We start from the raw sequence: 18,429 nt of genomic DNA, 5'->3' as shown, positions 1-18,429 counted from the left end.
GAACTGGAGGGGGCTGCTCTTGAATGGCTCCATTCCTTCCTGGCTGAAAGGTCCCAGAGGGCTGTATTGAGCAACTGCTCACCAAACTCACCCTTGTGTAGCGTGATGCACGATTCAAAATTTCACCCCTCTTATTCAAAGCATATACGGTGCCATCGGGGGAGTTAATGAGGAGGCATAGGTTATGGTGCTTTAAGTGCATTGATGACACCCAGGTCTGCATTTCCATCTCAACTGATACAAGGGGAGGGGAGAGCAACTGAGCACCTGACCCACTGGTGCGTATAGACTGGGGTATGAGAAAGAGCAAACCACCTGCTCCTGGCCCCTAATGTAGGGACTATTCTGGGGACACGGCTGGAGCACACAGTGCACCAATGATTCTGGGGAAATGGATCAGCCCCCACATGGCCAGACCAGCCAGCACAGTTTATAAGAGTCCCAAGGCTGTTCTAAGATGTTTGCAGGGAGGTGGAGTCGCTGAACCAAGCATCAGCTCTCTCCAAGATTAGGAGGATGGAAAAGTGGCAGAAAGCCACCTAACTCCCCTGCCCAGGAGCACCAACCATGGCTCAGGTACACCTTAGGATCCAGCCCAACAATTTGATTTCAAAGGTAAATGGCTCATAATAAGATAAGTAGCTGCAAAAGCTAATACTAAGGAATCATCTTTTTTGATCAGTACTTATTTACAAAACAAAATAATATTGACCTCTCTATGATGGGATGCGGTATAATGGCAAGACAGCAGACATTACAATCTGAGATTTGTCACTGGCTTCCTGTGTGCCCCGGGACACTGTGTGAATCTAGACAAGCCATTTAAGCTTGTCTGTTTCCCTATTCATATAAACAAAGATAACAACACCTAGTTTTGAGCCTTATCTAACATGAGTAAAATACTTTGAGATCTTGGATGGAAAGTCCTATATGAGTGCAAACTATTATTATTACTGAAGCTTTACTTTTCAGAAAGAATATTTCAAGTATGTTCATTCTTTCCTAAACACTATTTTCTCGTACGTGTGTGTGTCACAATTTTAATTACCCCAGTTCTAAAATGTCAGAGATATACTATAAATCTCTAGAGAGTGTAAAACACATTTAAGTGTCTTTTTACTGATATCCTATTAGCACTATTAAAATTACCATAACTGCATTTAAAATATTCATTTTTTCATCAGCTGAACAGGAAATGTTCACTCAGACAGATATAAATAGAACGACTGGAGTAATGTCTTGTGTGCTATCTGTGCTGACAGGCAATTATTTTTTCTGTTAATTACTGTGTAAATTAGAAGGAAAGGGATCTAAAATACTGCTGCAAACCCTATTATCCCATTTAGCTGCCTTGGTGACTTAATAGGTAACTCTTTTTCTCTTTAGGCCAGATGGTTAAAAATTCAAGAGCTAGCGAGAAATGCAGACATTTTTAATTTGTCAGTACTCCCTGACGGGCTTTCTCTGTGTGGTTTTGGAACCTTGGCTGAGACATAACATATGAGGGATCCTAAATGTACTCAGGGGTTTAAAGATTTTGTGTCATTTTTTGAAAGGGAAGTGGAAGGATTTGAGTGCTCTGGTGCTGACTATGCTTCCCAGGATTTTCCAGTGTGGAGTTTATTCCTGCTTTATTATTAATGATATAATGGGGCTTACATCCATCAGTGCGGCGTTAATGTAGTTACTGCTCTCCCCATCTATTGTTATGAGGAAAGGGAGGCATCTGTCTGGAGGCAGAACATCCATACAGCGATTTTTTTCATGATTACGGGGTAAAAGTGCTATACTGCAATCTTCTACACGCAGTGTTGGAGTCACCATGTTTAGAGTCTATGAAAAAGAATAAACAACACATGAGCAAGGTTAGCTCATCAGTGAATGAATCCTAAAATAGTTAAATAATAGAATTTCAAATCAATTTGGGATACAGTTTCAGAGGGAATTTACAAATGTAAAAAATCAAAAGAAAAACAAACAAATGAATGAACAGCTGGGTTCAAAAGCAAAAACCTTGGATGCTGAACATGAGCACATATGAAGGAAGAACCTGAAAGATGGTTGCAGGGTTACCTGTATTCTGGCCAAAGGATCATGGAGGGAAACCACATAGGATTCAAACCTCTGTTTATGAGGAAAGAGAGAACTTTACAACTACTCTATTGGATATCTTTATTATTTCACATATTTCAACAGAAATTTGTGACATATTATTGCCTTGTTGTGTAGTTCTTCCCTCACAGGCCCGATCCAAACCCCACTGAAACCAATGGAGGGTCTCCGTTGACTTCAACAGGTATGGGAGGAGGAGCCATATTGCATGTATCCACGTTGTGCTGTCCATGACTTACCCTAAATTCTTCTTTGATCTGACTTGAGTTAGTCTGAGGATCCAGTTTATTCATTTCATAGTACACAGACCTAACTTGAGAAGCTGGAATAGAAGTATCTCCACAGAGACAGGCTTCCAGTATTGCGTCGTGGATAAATACGTACTGCTCCTGGTAAAGCAATCAACACAATTACTGACTTAGAGGGAGCACCTCTTAAGTATTAGTGCTCAAGTAAACAGTAAATAACCTATAAAGCTCACATTAACATCAATGTACACTGAGTAGAGCCTGTAGAGAGCAAAAGTAGTTAATGAAATATACTATTATATTCCACAGAAAAAGCTGTGGAAGGGTTGGGCCCAATCAGTTATGATAAATAAGCCAACCAACCTGTACACACACACAAAAAAAGGTTTTTATAGTGGCCTCATCTTGCTTTTTTCTTTTTGCACAGTTCCACAGGCACTTCTGCACATAAATGGGATCCAAAGTGGCGGATCTTAACTCTGACTAAACAATATCACCCAGACTATCTTTTTAAAAACATTTATTACCCTCAAAATCAGAAACCAGTAAGGTACCACCCATATGTTTGTTTGTATAAATATGGAATGGCTTTATTGTTCCTCATTGCACCATATGAAGTATTTTCCATGTATTGTGGCAGGTAGTGTATGTTATAAAGAGCAGTACTTTTACTGCAAATGATACAACAACAGTCAAAGAAAGATGCCCATACCTCAGTTTGCACCATGTTAACTCTTCGAGATCGAAGCTCCCTGACACAGTTGTATATATCTACGACACCTTCTCTTTCTGCCATATCTAGCATGATGTCAATGACAATGAAGCATCCGGTTCTACCAGCACCAGCACTAAAATAAAAGCACAGTCCACGCTGAATGAATTCTTAGAAAATATAAGGTTTTGAGCCTGATTCTGCAAGTGCTTCAGGTGTTGGATACTTACTGACATCAACAAGAGTTCTGTGTATGGGGGTTTGCAGGGTCGATTTTGCCATTTTTTCTTATTACTTTATTATGAGTAGCCCCTATGGCTTCAATTACTTATGGAGTGATCACACAATGTAGGGTGGGGAAGAATTAGGCCCAGAGTCTTAGTGGGGAAACGGAAAGCAGACATTTTCATTCTGCTTACCTGCAGTGTACAACCAGTGGGCCGGCATTAGGTGGGCTCTTGGACTTCACCTGCCGTACAAATCCCAGCAGTCCTGTTGCATGGTATGGTACGCCATGGTCTGGCCAGCCTGTGAAGTGAAACTGCCTGATTTCTCGGATTTCATGAGCACCTCTCTGTCCAGAATCAAATAAACAAATAAAGAAGAAGAAGAAGAAGAAAAAAAAATGTAGAAATGAAAATGGGGAAGAAATTAGGAGAGAGACTTTGTTTGAACATGAGTTTAACAACTGGGGCCTTGCTTAAAAAAACTACTGGAGTTCTTTAAAAGGCAAGATGAGGTGTGGATTTTCAACTGGATCCAAAACCTTAGCATAAAATAGGTTGGTTTAATACTAACTGCTCAGGTGCTTTTGAAAATCCCACTAAATGCCCACCTGCATCTTTAGGCACCTAAACAGCTTTAACAATTCACTCCTAAGGGAGTAAGTCAACAACAAAGCCAGGAACAGAAATCATGTGGCAAACTCCCATTGACTTCACTGACGTCAGGATTTCACCCTAGAACTTCTGATGTTCATTTCTCTCATTCCTTGTTCCCAGGTAAGCAAACCAGTAGTAGCAGCACCTGTGTGTGCTCCTCCAACCACAAAGGGAAGCACTGGAGATGGGAGAAGGCTCTTTACTTCCCCTCCACTGCTCAGCTAATCACCACTTAGCCCTTAGTAATTTAATACCTGTAGTATATGGATATGGTGACAAACCTACAGAGGGCCTACTGGAATTGTATTTGCCGAGAAACCAAATGCTACTGTCATTTACAATATCAACCTGTAGGGCATCTAGGTAAATAGACGGATTTTATTAAATCTATTTTTTCCTCTGTAAAATTGCAGCCCTGTTTATTTGTTAGTATAATATAGTCTTTTACAAACCTATACACCAGAGGCCACCATATACATTTCAAAAGCAAATAATATTATGACAGGTAGTGTCCAGCTTGGACAGATATAAAGGTTAGCTGTGGAATAAATATTGATGATTTTAATAACTGGTGTTCTGTGTTTCTTCTTCTTAAGGCTATATTTCTCTGTCTTGAACTGCTTTGCATATAAAAGGCCTAACTCTATTTGCATGGTAATGAAGTAGTATAAAGTTGTTGTTTAGCTTTATTAATAGTATGCAAGAACCAGGGCAGGGATTTCCAACACTTAGGAAATGTGTATCTCAAAGGGGCTGTTGGAAATAAGCAACGTGTCAGAGGGCCCATTCCTGTTCCCACTTATGCTAATAGCAAAACCTCAATTGTCTTCAATGGGAGTGGAAGCAGGATCAAGATGAGGGAGACAGAGATGTGGAAATTAAGGAGAATGGATCATTTTGAGTGATTACCTAATGTTCATGTATGTTTGCAACAGGAACAAGCAATGGTTAGGAAAATATATCCAAATTGGAATGTGTTCTGTTTTAGGCTGTGTTCACTGGGAAAAAGATAGGTTTCAGAGTAACAGCCGTGTTAGTCTGTATTCGCAAAAAGAAAAGGAGTACTTGTGGCACCTTAGAGACTAACGAATTTATTTGAGCATGAGCTTTCGTGAGCTACAGCTCACTTCATCAGATGCATACCGTGGAAACTGCAGCAGACTTTATATATACACAGAGAATATGAAACAATACCTCCTCCCACCCCACTGTCCTGCTGGTATTAGCTTATCTAAAAGCCATTTCCAGCACATGTGCTGGAAATGGCTTTTAGATAAGCTAATACCAGCAGGACAGTGGGGTGGGAGGAGGTATTGTTTCATATTCTCTGTGTATATATAAAGTCTGCTGCAGTTTCCACGGTATGCATCTGATGAAGTGAGCTGTAGCTCACGAAAGCTCATGCTCAAATAAATTCGTTAGTCTCTAAGGTGCCACAAGTACTCCTTTTCTTTTTGGGAAAAAGATGTTATTTTTAAATTATGTTTAAACTGTAATGTAGACAAGGCAATTGATATTTTTACACACATTAACAGGGAGGCTGATGCCCTACCACCTAACGTGTTAAAATACAAATTGCCCTGTCTACGCAAGGATTTTAACATTTGTTAGTCAACATACCACATAAATTGCACCTCCAAAATTTAAGTGTACATCCATTACACATGCAAAACCTCCATTTGCACATGCAGAATAGGTAGATGTACATGTAATTGCCTGTCTGCAAGCACACTTACTTGTCTGGCAAGTGCTGTCAATGTACCTTCAAAATGTGAGCTGTATACACCCACTGGATTCACACTTAAATATTTCAAGTGTAATTTTTGTCTACCATTTGTGCTAGATTTTGCATATAGCATATTGCTATAATGAGTTTTTTTATTGTATCTACAAAGACCCATTTTCATCTCTCTGTATCCTCTCTACTGGGTTTTATACCCAAAACAGAATCACAACTGTGTGAATCATGAAAGCATATGCTCATCTTGGATAGACAATATTTTTCACCTTTTCCTTGAAATCAAAAGGATGAAAACTCTGTCATATTATAAACTGTCCCTAGACTGTTAATAATTTAGGCTTTGCTCCTGAAACACTTACTCAGCTGCTTACTCCTGCACAAATGAGTAGTCCCATTGACTAGTAGTTCCCGAAAAACTACTCATGTGCACAAAATTAAGCACATATGAAAGTGTTTGCAGGATCAGGGCCTAAGTCTCTTTAAGTTTTAAATTACACAGGAGCAGGATTACAACCACCACACCCTGACATTAACTAAACTGTCATTTCTTTTTAAAAAATGCATCAATCAACTCCTTCCCCAACAAATAAACTTCTTAGTTTTCTTTTAGAGGCATATAGAAAAAATGACCTGAATAACTAAGTGGGTCAGAAACATTTTATACAATCTAAATTCAGGAAAGAGGATATGGTGGAGGATATGGGTAGCCCTGACTGTTCAGCACAATAAGGAAAACTAAAAAAATAAATAACAGAGGGGGAAAAAACAAACACATTCCTTTCTGAACCACACAGAAGCTGCATTATCAGCTTATTGAAAAGCTGCCTATTGTTAAAAAACTAATGTCTAAATGAGGTATTTTCAAATGGAGAATTTTTTTTGAAATAAAATAGTTAGGATTGTTTATCCCTATCTGTTTCAATTCACTTATTCATGAGCCTTTGGTCATGAGTAACTGTAAAATCCTCCAAGTCTTTTTTCACAGTCCTGACTAAGAAGTGAAAAGCTAACTTCAAAGCATGACCTTCGAACTTGATGAATAGAAATCACCCAAACCACATTTTCTTCAAAGTCTAACCACCCCCTTCTCATCTCTGTATGTTAAAAAATATCTAAATAGTTGGAGACAACAGGTTTGAGTGAGCCGAGGAAAAAGTATTACTAACATTAGATTCCATTTGCTGGACTGGTGTATATTTAACAATTAGGCTGAAGAATGTAATAGGAAAAATTAATTGCTCATCTTTCTGGATCTGCCTTTGTCATGCATTGTGAGATCATGGATAAGATGCTCTAACACAAACTGAGATTAGATGATTCAGTAACTTAATGGGAACACCTTTAAAACATTGGTTTAAAGAAAATTGATGCCATGGCAAATAAGAATACATAGCTGAAAATGACTTAAGTTATTTGATATTCAAGACATACTAGTGAGTGAACAAAAATCATGGAACAACCAGGATGCATACTAAATCTCAGCATTGAACCATGATACTTTTGTCACTGCTTCCAGCACACCTGTTGGTAGTTTTATACATTGTCTCTCTAGGCTGTAAACCATCTGAAACAACAACCTGATTTTAATACCTGTTAATTAAGTGACAACCCAAGAATGGCATTATTCAAATCAACTAAAAGACGATACAATATGGCATTTGTAACTGTGCTTGTAAAGGACCTCCCCTGCTTAAAGTCTTGTTAAAAAAATTACTTCATTATAAAACAGTTCTGCTGTAGACCAGGAAATATATTGGACCAGTGGATTACAGCAGTTATAATCATGCTAGACGTCTGAATAATAGTAGTATATAAAAAGACTTATTTTTGACACAGACTGGCTTGAGTGTGGTGAATAGAAGACAGGAAAACAACATCAATGTCCTGTTTAATTGATAGATGGGTCAGAGCCCTCTCCTCCTCTAGTGCCCTAAGGGAATGGAATTTCTGTTTCCATTTCAAGTCTGGGCCAGGGCAAGGCAGAAAGGATCCACATTTAAAGAAAAGTGAAAATCCAATCTTCCATAAGGGAGCACTGGAAGACTACCCAAAAGTAATTTGCTATGAAAAATGGGCTGCCTGTTACCCAGTGAAATCTAGGATCTTTTCAAAGTGACAAAATTACATGTCAGGTTTCAGAGGAGCAGCCGTGTTCGTCTATATTCAGGATAGGTTGTAGATCCTTGATGATGCGTTGGAGAGGTTTTAGTTGGGGGCTGAAAGTGATGGCTAGTGGTGTTCTGTTGTTTTCTTCAAGGATCTACAACCTACCCTGAAGGACAACCCATAACTCTCACAGATCTTGGGAGACAGGCCAGTCCTTGCTTGCAGACAGCCCCCCAACCTGAAGCAAATACTCACCAGCAACCACATACCCCACAACAGAACCACTAACCCAGGAACCTATCCTTGCAACAAAGCCCATTGCCAACTGTGTCCACATATCTATTCAGGGGACACCATCATAGGGCCTAATCACATCAGCCACACTATCAGAGGCTCGTTCACCTGCACATCTACCAATGTGATATATGCCATCATGTGCCAGCAATGCCCCTCTGCCATGTACGTTGGCCAAACTGGACAGACTCTACGTAAAAGAATAAATGGACACAAATCAGACGTCAAGAATGATAACATTCAAAAACCAGTTGGAGAACACTTCAATCTCTTTGGTCACTCGATTACAGTCCTAAAAGTGGCAATTCTTCAACAAAAAAACTTCAAAACCAGATTCCAATGAGAGATTGCTGAATTGGAATTAATTTGCAAACTGGATACAATTAACTTAGGCTTGAATAAAGACTGGGAGTGGATGGGTCATTACACAAAGTAAAACTATGTCCCCATGTTTATTCGCCCCTTTACCTCCCCCCCTGTTGCTCAGATGTTCTTGTCAACTGCTGGAAATGGCCCACCTTGATTATCACGACAAAAGGTTTTCCCCCCCACCCCCGCTCTCCTGCTGGTAATAGCTCACCTTAAGTGATCACTCTCATTACAGCGTGTATGGTAACACCCATTGTTTCATGTTCTCTATGTATATAAATCCCACTGTATTTTCCACTGAATGCATCTGATGAAGTGAGCTAATATAGCTCACGAAAGCTTATGCTCAAATAAATTTGTTAGTCTCTAATGTGCCACAAGTACTCCTTTTCTTTTTGAAAATTACATGTATTTAACTTGTATGGGAAAACAACATCATATTTTGAAAATACAGTTTTCCAAACTTACCTTCTCTACTGCAAATGTTCGAATCACATATTCAGCCAGGAGCTCTGTTTCTATTAGGGTAACTTTAATGTCTTTATATATCTCTGTGTCATCTGGCCAGTATTTACAACATTTGACCTTTTAAAAATACAAAAGAAATTAAGGTTCATATTTTTCAGCATCTGAATCTGTTCTGTACCTTTTGCAATGATTTACGATATCAAATTCAACCACACATAAAACAGTCAGGCTGCTTACACAAGGAAATGGTCCATGTATTTAAATCAGCAGTGTAGCTCAGGGTAAACATGGGTAAATGGAGTTTGCCAACTTCTCATTTTGGGAATATAGTTTAGCTTGGTTAATTATCCTACTTCTTCTTCTTCTTTTTAACCACTTTTTAACCACTTTAAACCGCTAATTTAAAGAACATACCTTTTTAAAAAGACAGTTTTGGGGTTCTGGGTGGGAATAATATTCAGTAAAATAAGGCAAATTTCTATGTAGCATAAAGGATGTTTATACTGTGCATAGCTCAGTTACAATAACCGTTCATTTCTTGTTCTTTCCAAGTCAGGGAGTATACAGAGGGAAAAGCTACAAATAGAAGCTTGAATAAACTCAAGCTCCTCTGGATTTTTTCATCCACCTGCAGTTGTTACTTGTTTCAAAAATATCTTGCATTCTTTTAAAATGACAGTTCACGCTGCAGACATAAGGGTTTGTCTAATGTTGGAAAGAAAAAGCATCTATTTTCCCAATTAGAATTAACTTCTCAAAAGAACTGGTCAGAGGTGGTCATATAGCTAAAGCACAGGACTGGGTGTCAGGAGATTCTATTCCTGGCTTTAACACTGACTCTCTGTGTGACTCCGAACAATCATTGACTTCAGTGGGCTTTAGGGAATTTGTCCCAGTGAAAGGAGAGAGGGGAGGTGGCTTGCATGAACTCTATTCAAGAGTTGGCGGGGTTTGGTGCGCCTTAGTGCAGCCTAGCACAACCTTCACAAAGTATGTAAAATTAAAATGTGAAGCATCTTTGTGCTAGTCACCTTTCGGGGTGGGGGGTGGGGGGAAGGAGAGTTGTGTATTTTGATGAAATGGTTACTCACCCTTACTCAACCCTGTAGTTCTTCGAGATATGTGCTCCCTACTAGGTGCGTTTATGCCTCCAGCGCCTTTGATCAGAGGTTTCTCATAGCAGCGTCTGCTCAGCCCACGCATGCGTGCTAGTCAGCCTCATGCCCCGTGCCATTGTTATATAGCACTGTGTGGGCAAACTGCCCTCAGTTCCTTGTCTACTGCAAAGCCCTATAGCAGAGAACTCCGAAACAGAGGGGAAGGAGGGTGGGTAGAGGAGCACCCATAGGGCAGGCATCTCAAAGAACTACAGTTACTGCACAGGGTGAGCAACCATTGTTTCTTCTTTGAGTAGTGTCCCTACAGGTGCCCCACTGCGGGTGATTACCGAGCAGTTCCCCTTTGAGGAGGAGGGAGCTTTGGAGTCAAGTCCAATAGGGAAGATAGTAGAGCTGGGCCAAACACAGCATCGAAAGCAGCATCACGAGTTACTGCGTAATGTTCAGCTAACATACATATAGAAGCTAAAATAGCAGCTTTATATATTTCAATAATGGGCACGTTTTCAAGAAATGCCATACACGTGGAAATGGACCTTGTATAGTGAGTTCGTATGTCCAAAAATGCTTGAATATTATGAGATTCGTAGCAAGACTGAATGCAGTCAGATACCCACTTGGAAAATCTTTGATTAGAAATTGCAGATCCTTTTGAACTATCCGTGGTTTGTAGTGCTGTTCTCACTACCAACTGGCCCTCTTGGATAATGGTTTGCGATTGCTCTTTTTGTGTATCTGGCAAGTGGTCAATAAAGGCATTGAGTTTGCCGTAGTTCATATAGTCATATTTAGCCATTAGGGCTTGGTAGTTTGACTCTCTGAATTATAAAGTCACAGAGAAGTATGCGTTTCACCTGAACGGGTCAAGCCTCTTACAATGTCTATCACAGGGGGTTGATTTGTTGTGATTTTGCTTTCCTTGTGTGTTAACAACGTTCACTACTACAGAGTGGAGTGGAGGGTGCATGAAAAGAAAGTCTGCCTCCTTGGCGACCCTGTAAAAGTTTTTGCTAGCCCTTTTATATATTGGTGGAATACAGACTGGCATCTGGTTGATGACCTTGGCAGGGTCTAAAAGTGCCTCACTGATTGGGAGGGCAATTCTCAAAGAGAAAGATGTGTGTAGTATGTCCAGCAATTTATAGTGAGAGTCTTTCACCTCTTCCAGGGAAATTTGAAGAGCATCAGCCAACCTCTTAGTGAGATACTGGAAAAGCATGAACTCATCAGCTAATGATGGAGGAGGGGGCATCACTGCCTCATCCGGTGAGGAGGAGATGTTCATCAGTGGAGTGGTTTCCAACTGTAGTCTGGCCTTCTGCTCCTCAAAAGTGTCCTCCTGAGGGTCTGAGGTTCTGGATAGAGGCTGCAGAGGAATGTCTGATGGGCACCCTGTGGGAGATACTAGAAGATCAAGAAGTATGGGGCTTGTAGGTTGCCCACAGATCCCAGTACAGCCCCTGGGGAAGGGGGCAGGGCATGGGTGTCCACACCAGGAAGAATGGGGATCGGAGCGTGGGAATAGCCGAGGAGGTCCCAGATGCTATAATGGTGGGTTGTGGTGTGAGACCTTAGAGAAACTGTTACCCTGATTACTGTCTGACTCCCTGCTGGAATTGGGTGGGGCCAACAGGGTCATTGGACACATGTACCCCAGTGCTGATTGTGATTCTGGGGACTGAGATGTGGTTGGTACTGGAATTCTGTACTGAGTAGCAGGGACTCTGGTGCTCCACGATCGTAAGGCCCCCAGAGAAGCGGATTTCCTGCGATACTGTTGTTGTGCTTAGTACTGTCAGGGATTGTCAGTGCTGACTCATTGGCACCAACAGCTTATTTTATGGAAGGCATGTTCCAAAGAGGGCTGCTTTGAAGAGGTCAGTATGGGGGATGTTCTTGTGGGTGCCAATTTAGTAGAGATGGTACAGTCTCTATTCTTGTCTCTGGCAGGTGGTGCCACTGTCTCACAGCCTGTGCCCCTTGGGCCTTTAGGTATCGCAGCAGAGCTTGCACCTGGGGGTCCCTGTTTCTTTAGGGTACCGTGCCTTGGAGCCATTAGTGCTGAGGTGACCTAACGCGCCGGGGTCTCCTCTAGCTGGTCAGGATCTCTGTTTGAGGCCTTGAGACCCTTTTCCTGGAGGCTTTGTTGAGGGAATCAGACAACTTCCTCCACGATTCTTCCTTTCTGGAGTTTGATGACTCCAGGGATGATCTGCATCCTGGAGAGGACTCAGGACTGGGGCCAGATGCCGGTTTAAGAGAGCCTTCCATGAGGAGGAGTTTCAGCTTTAGCTCCTGGTTCTTTTGGTACCTAGCTTTCAGCTGTTGGCAGAAGGTGCATTTCTGCAGGATGTGTCCCTCTCTGAGACGTCAGATGCAGCAAGAGTGCCTGTTCATCATAGGGAGGCACCTTTTAAAGCTGGGGGAACCGGGCATGCCCCTCTGGGGGGGAAGTCCCACAACAAAGGTGGGGAAAGGGGTCGAAAGAAAAAAACTTTTTTTTTTTTTAAGAATTGAAGAACAGAAACTTTAAAGGTACTACAAAAAAGAATGGAAACTCTAAGAACAATTATAAATTAACACTATCAAATATAAAGTAAATAAGTAAACTGGACTGCTACTCATTCCATCTCAGCCCCAGGGGGGTTGAGAAGGAACTGAGGGCGGTTTGCTTGCCAGCGCTAGATACCCTTGAGGCAGACCTGGGGGGGTGGGTGTCAGATACAGCTACAGTGGAGCACCCGTAGGAACACTACTCGAAGAAGAAGAAGCTAAAGCTACTACTACTTACTAATTACACTAATACTAAGAACGTCTATAAACTAAATACTAGAATAAAGTTGAGATATCTCAACTCCCACAGCTCATTTTCAGCCTGAGGTATGAGTTGAGAAGGAACTGAGGGCGGTTCACCTGCACAGTGCTGTATAACAACAGCACGGGGCACGAGGCTGAGTGACTAGCATGCATGCATGGACTGAACGGATGCTGCTATGAGAAATCTCCGATCAAAGGAGCAGGGGGCGGAAGTAGAGCACCCATAGGGACGCTACTCAAAGAAGAAACATGTAGCTGTAAATACTGAAAAATTGTCCCTTCTCCAATTTTTGTCAGTGAGATGGTTGGTGAGGAACATTACACATTGATTAGTTATATATTTAACTTCTGTTCTTCTCTTGTCAGGTTCTTATCTCACAACCATCACTTTTGTATCTGGGCACGTTCCAGTAGTACATTAAATGATAGGACCAGCATCTATTATGTATCTGTTACACATGATGTTTCTCCCTTCCTCTCACCAAGGGGAAATTAAATGTTAATCTTCTAATATATGCAAGTATGTAGTTTTGCATAAATATACAATTCTTGATTGGCTGCATACAAAAGTAACTGCATATTTTACACTGGAAATGAATAGAACAGGAATAAAAATAGGCACTATATTTAGTCTCATTCTTCACTAGAGAAATGTATCTAAATATCTGTTGCCAGCGATGAACACACACCATTTAAAACGTTAAAAATAGCTGCATGCAGTTCCTAGTGCTGGTACTCCTATTCTACTGTCTATAATTCTTTTAAAAAATTCCACATAGAAGATTTTCCGAAAGCCCTGAAGTTAGGAAAAGGGAAGCCATAAGAAACATATTGGAGGTTCATTGTTTATCTGTCTGTCTGTTCTATTTGATAATCCAGGCCACTGGTTTTGTTCAAATCCCTGACTCAAACTGAGTGAACCTTTACATTTGTTGTTAGGGAAATACTTGAAATAGCCTTTTCCTCACTGCTTGAAGATGTTTTCCTGTGTCCTGTGCAGAGTAAGCACCTCTTCACATTGTCAACAGACTGGTACAGCCTACTGACAGCCCTCTTTCTGACCTTAACTTCCTCTTCCTGCCTGTAGCTTTTTCATGGGTGAAATCTGATACACATACACATTTCCAAGGCACGTATGAAAGAGGAAGCAGCTGCAGTCACAGTCACAACACCACTACTGAGCATTATGTTTCTAACTTTAGCTCAGCTCCTTTCAGATGGGTGCCTGCCATCTCAAAACAGCTGAGGTTAGTAAAATAAACTATTTAAAATATAGATTCACCTAAACTGCTTGGGTCTGAAGGAAAACACACATGTTTCTAACTTGGTGCAGTCTAGAGAGACAAAGTTATTGGACCAACTTCTGTTGGTGAATAGAGACAAGGTTTTCAGCTACACAGAGCTCTTCTTCACGTCACAGGTGCAGTTTAGATAGCCTGGATTATAATTAAGGAATAGGGACATTTAAAAAGTCCACTTCTGTGGCAGATTTCGTGATGCACACTTCCCCTTTCTTTTGTCTTAATGGCTGGATTTTGTTTCCTTTTGAATTCTCATTTAAGATGACCCAATGGAACAGTTGTGGTAGGGTTGGAGGTCCTGCACAGAGGTTACGAACCTCAGTGCCCCATGCAGCTCTGCCCCATGGAGGCTTTTTGCTTTCCATCGCATAGGGGATTTTGGATGTGGGGCAGATTGGGAGTAGTGTTGATAGATCCATGACAACGCAATCCCCTGCCATTTCTCTCTGGTGGAAGAGGGGTGCATCAGCTATGGGAACAGTGCCAAGGCTGCAGCTATAGCCATCAACTGGCTCTGCTAAGTGTTTCGCAGGCTGGGAGACGATAACATTCTGTGTTTATTTTTTAATAAATCATTTTGGCTCCAATCCTGCAACTATTTAAGCATGTGATAAACTTTATGTATGTTTACTCACTGGACTGTTCAATGTGCCGAATGTTAAGCAAGCACAGAAGGACCTGATTCTGATCTACACTAAGGCCCTTCACGTTAATGTAAACTGCGTTCAACAAGATAGCGTAAAATGGGAATCAGGTCCATAAATGTTTGCTGCATCAAGACCTTTATTTGTTTGAAGTAAATACCTTTACAACGAGGACAGAAAAGATTTTACATAACTATAAAAAACACTGCTAGTAAAAATACCAAAATGTGTACATCAAAAATTTTAACAGAGCCTCTTCAGTTACTGCATCTGGATACATTTCTTTGGTTTTTGTATAAATATTTGGAACATATTTTAAAGTAAAAGTCAAACAGAAGGTTTAGGTATATGATACAGATATATCTATATCATATACGTAAACCTTCTCTACATATGTATATATAGTTAAAATAAATATTAAATGTGTTATAATTGGTTTTTGCACAGCAAAATAAAAAAAAACAATTACAATAGGTTTTTGCACCAATAAAACATTGATTAATGTCAGCCACAAGATAGAGAATACAATTTTCAATGCTCATATAAGTAGAACAAAGATTGAGAGGTAGCTTTGAGATTATACCACATTTGTTTCCAATCCCATTGCCAAAAAATACAGGTGTACTCCCCTTAGAAGTTAAAGTATGATTGGAGGGAGGTCATGACAGCTCTATGGGCATAAAACCCCAGGTGCACTTGTCCATCTGTTACATATGTATTTATTTTACTAATAGCTTTCGGGATATGTAAGCAGATCATCATCTACTTACATCTCAAAGACAGCAAAATGGGGTAAAGTTAGAGCCTAAAAGATAAAGATAAGGGTGGCAAGTTGTGCTCACTAGTAAATATAGCAAACAATATGGGAAGCATATAAACAGTGAAATGGAATAGTGATTAAGCTTGATTGCTTTAAAACAGTGTATTTGGCCTTAGGCAAGTAACATGCTTTGAAACTGTGGCCATGAAAAGCAAGAACGAGAATTCACTCATCTTTGGAATAGGAACATTACAGAACTGATATGTGAACTGGCAGGGAAATAAACCTCATAGTTAGTATTCAGCAGTTTAAATAACACTGATCATTCAGATTTCCTAATTTGCTTTGAGTCTAAAATATCCTTAACAAGATGTCATATAGCTAGCTACTGCCCATGCACTGCATGGCTTATTGTTAATGCAGAACAGGTTTATACAATCTAATTTAAAATGAACCCTGAACTAAGTAAAGATAATAAAATAGACATAAAATTTGAAACGGAATCTCATGGAAGTAAAATGAAATAGCCATCTAAAGTCACCTGTGAAAACTTTTTATGCTTTTTGCTGCTGTAAATCAGGATAACTAATCTTACTCTTATTTTACTGATCTGAAGAACAAGGAGATCAAATAAGTGTAAGAATTTTGTTTTAAATCAATTTGAAACAAAAAAAGTATCGTGATTAAGAATGTTTCAAATTTGTAGATTTGAGAGAAAATAAAATCCAGTCTTTCTTCTTTTTTCCAAAATATGTACCTTGTCTTAATTTGTGAGTATGTTGCTCTGAATGGTCAGAGTACGTAGGTTCCAGTGGTCAGAATAAGGAAGAGGGAACTGAGGACTGAATCTAGGCGGTTTAGACAAATATTTTCCACTAATTATAATGATTAGATATTTATCTCAAATCTCTAGACTCTTTTGAAAATCTCAATCAAGATATCTGAGTTATATTCCAAGCTCTGGTGCAAACTTGCTGTTTGATCTTGGGCAAGTCATTTATCTACCTGTGCCTCATTTTGCACACCTGTAAAATAGTTAAGAACACTTGTGTTATGAGGCTTAATTAATGCTTACAATGTGCTTTGGGATCCCCATACTAAAGGCTTGGTATAAATGCAAGGTATCATTCTTTCTATTGACAGGTTTCAGAGTAGCAGCCGTGTTAGTCTGTATCCGCAAAAAGAAAAGGAGTACTTGTGGCACCTTAGAGACTAACAAATTTATTTGAGTATAAGCTTTCGTGAGCTACATTTCACTTCATTGGATGCATGTAGTGGAAAATACAGTGGGGAGATTTTATATACACAGAGAACATGAAACAGTGGGTGTTACCATACACACTGTAACAAGAGTGATCAGGAAAGTTGAGCTATTACCAGAAGGAGACCTGGGGGTGGGGGGAAACCTTTCGTAGTGATAATCAAGGTGGGCCATTTCCAGCAGTTGACAAGAACATCTGAGGAACAGCGGGGGGAGTGGGGAGGGGAAATACACATGGGGAAATAGTTTTACTTTGTGTAATGACACATCCACTCCCAGTTTTTATTCAAGCCTAAGTTAATGGTATCCAGTTTGCAAATTAATTCCAATTCAGCAGTCTCTTGTTGGAGTCTGGTTCTGAAGTTTTTTTCTTGAAGAATTGCCATTTTTAGGGCTGTAATCGAGTGACCAAAGAGATTGAAGTGTTCTCCGAATGGGTTTTGAATGTTATAATTCAAATGTTAAAACTCTCAAAGATCTTGGGAGACAGGCCAGTCCTTGCTTACAGACAGCCCCCCAATCTGAAGCAAATACTCACCAGCAACCACATACCCCACAACAGAACCACTAACCCAGGAACCTATCCTTGCAACAAAGCCCGTTGCCAACTGTGTCCACATATCTATTCAGGGGACACCATCATAGGGCCTAATCACATCAGCCACACTATCAGAGGCTCGTTCACCTGCACATCTACCAATGTGATATATGCCATCATGTGCCAGCAATGCCCCTCTGCCATGTACGTTGGCCAAACTGGACAGACTCTACGTAAAAGAATAAATGGACACAAATCAGACGTCAAGAATGATAACATTCAAAAACCAGTCGGAGAACACTTCAATCTCTTTGGTCACTCGATTACAGACCTAAAAGTGGCAATTCTTCAACAAAAAAACTTCAAAACCAGACTCCAGTGAGAGACTGCTGAATTGGAATTAATTTGCAAACTGGAACCATTAAATTAGGCTTGAATAAAGACTGGGAGTGGATATGTCATTACACAAAGTAAAACTATTTCCCCTTGTTTATTTCCCCCCGTACTGTTGTTCAGATGTTCTGCCGGAAATGGCCCACCTTGATTATCACTACAAAAGTTTTTCCCCCCCTCCCACCCCTCTCTTGCTGGTAATAGCTCACCTTTCCTGATCACTCTTGTTACAGTCTGTATGGGAACATCCATTGTTTCATGTTCTCTGTGTATATAAAATCTCCCCACTGTATTTTCCACTACATGCATCTGATGAAGTGAGCTGTAGCTCACGAAAGCTTATGCTCAAATAAATTCGTTAGTCTCTAAGGTGCCACAAGTACTTCTATTCTTTCTATTGTTCTCTTATATTGGGTGAGATTCTCTCTATGAATTCTGCTGGTGCAGGTTCCATACACATGGTGGCAGACAAATTCCTCCAGTCTGCCTGGAATGAGGACTCAGGGCTGAAAGCTGCCTCCAACCTCTGCTGCACTGGGGACCAGAACTGGCCAACAAAGACCCCGAAGTGGCAGTACCAGTATAGGAGGACAGTTGCAGTTCACTTGTGAGATTCAATACAATTCAACACCTGTCCAGGACAGTCTCCTCTGATTGACTGCCCTG

At 40.4% G+C, this 18,429-nt stretch overlaps 1 protein-coding gene across 1 annotated transcript in view; it reads right to left on the bottom strand.

Annotated features, from left to right (window-relative positions):
- PTPRM (protein tyrosine phosphatase receptor type M) overlaps positions 1 to 18,429 on the bottom strand; it is a 688,077-nt gene that overhangs the window by 17,776 nt on the left and 651,872 nt on the right. Inside the window, exons 26-30 of the mRNA XM_077809062.1 lie at positions 8,932 to 9,048; positions 3,492 to 3,646; positions 3,073 to 3,208; positions 2,352 to 2,501; positions 1,660 to 1,833 (exon numbers count right to left, since the gene is read on the bottom strand). Coding sequence (XP_077665188.1) covers positions 1,660 to 1,833; positions 2,352 to 2,501; positions 3,073 to 3,208; positions 3,492 to 3,646; positions 8,932 to 9,048 — 732 coding nt within the window. The remainder of the gene's footprint in view (positions 1 to 1,659; positions 1,834 to 2,351; positions 2,502 to 3,072; positions 3,209 to 3,491; positions 3,647 to 8,931; positions 9,049 to 18,429) is intronic.

This window comes from Eretmochelys imbricata, chromosome 2 (assembly GCF_965152235.1).
Source record: "Eretmochelys imbricata isolate rEreImb1 chromosome 2, rEreImb1.hap1, whole genome shotgun sequence".
NCBI lineage: Eukaryota > Metazoa > Chordata > Testudines > Cheloniidae > Eretmochelys > Eretmochelys imbricata.
Note: the sequence above shows the minus strand (reverse complement) of the source record. Positions and strands in the feature narration are given on the sequence as shown.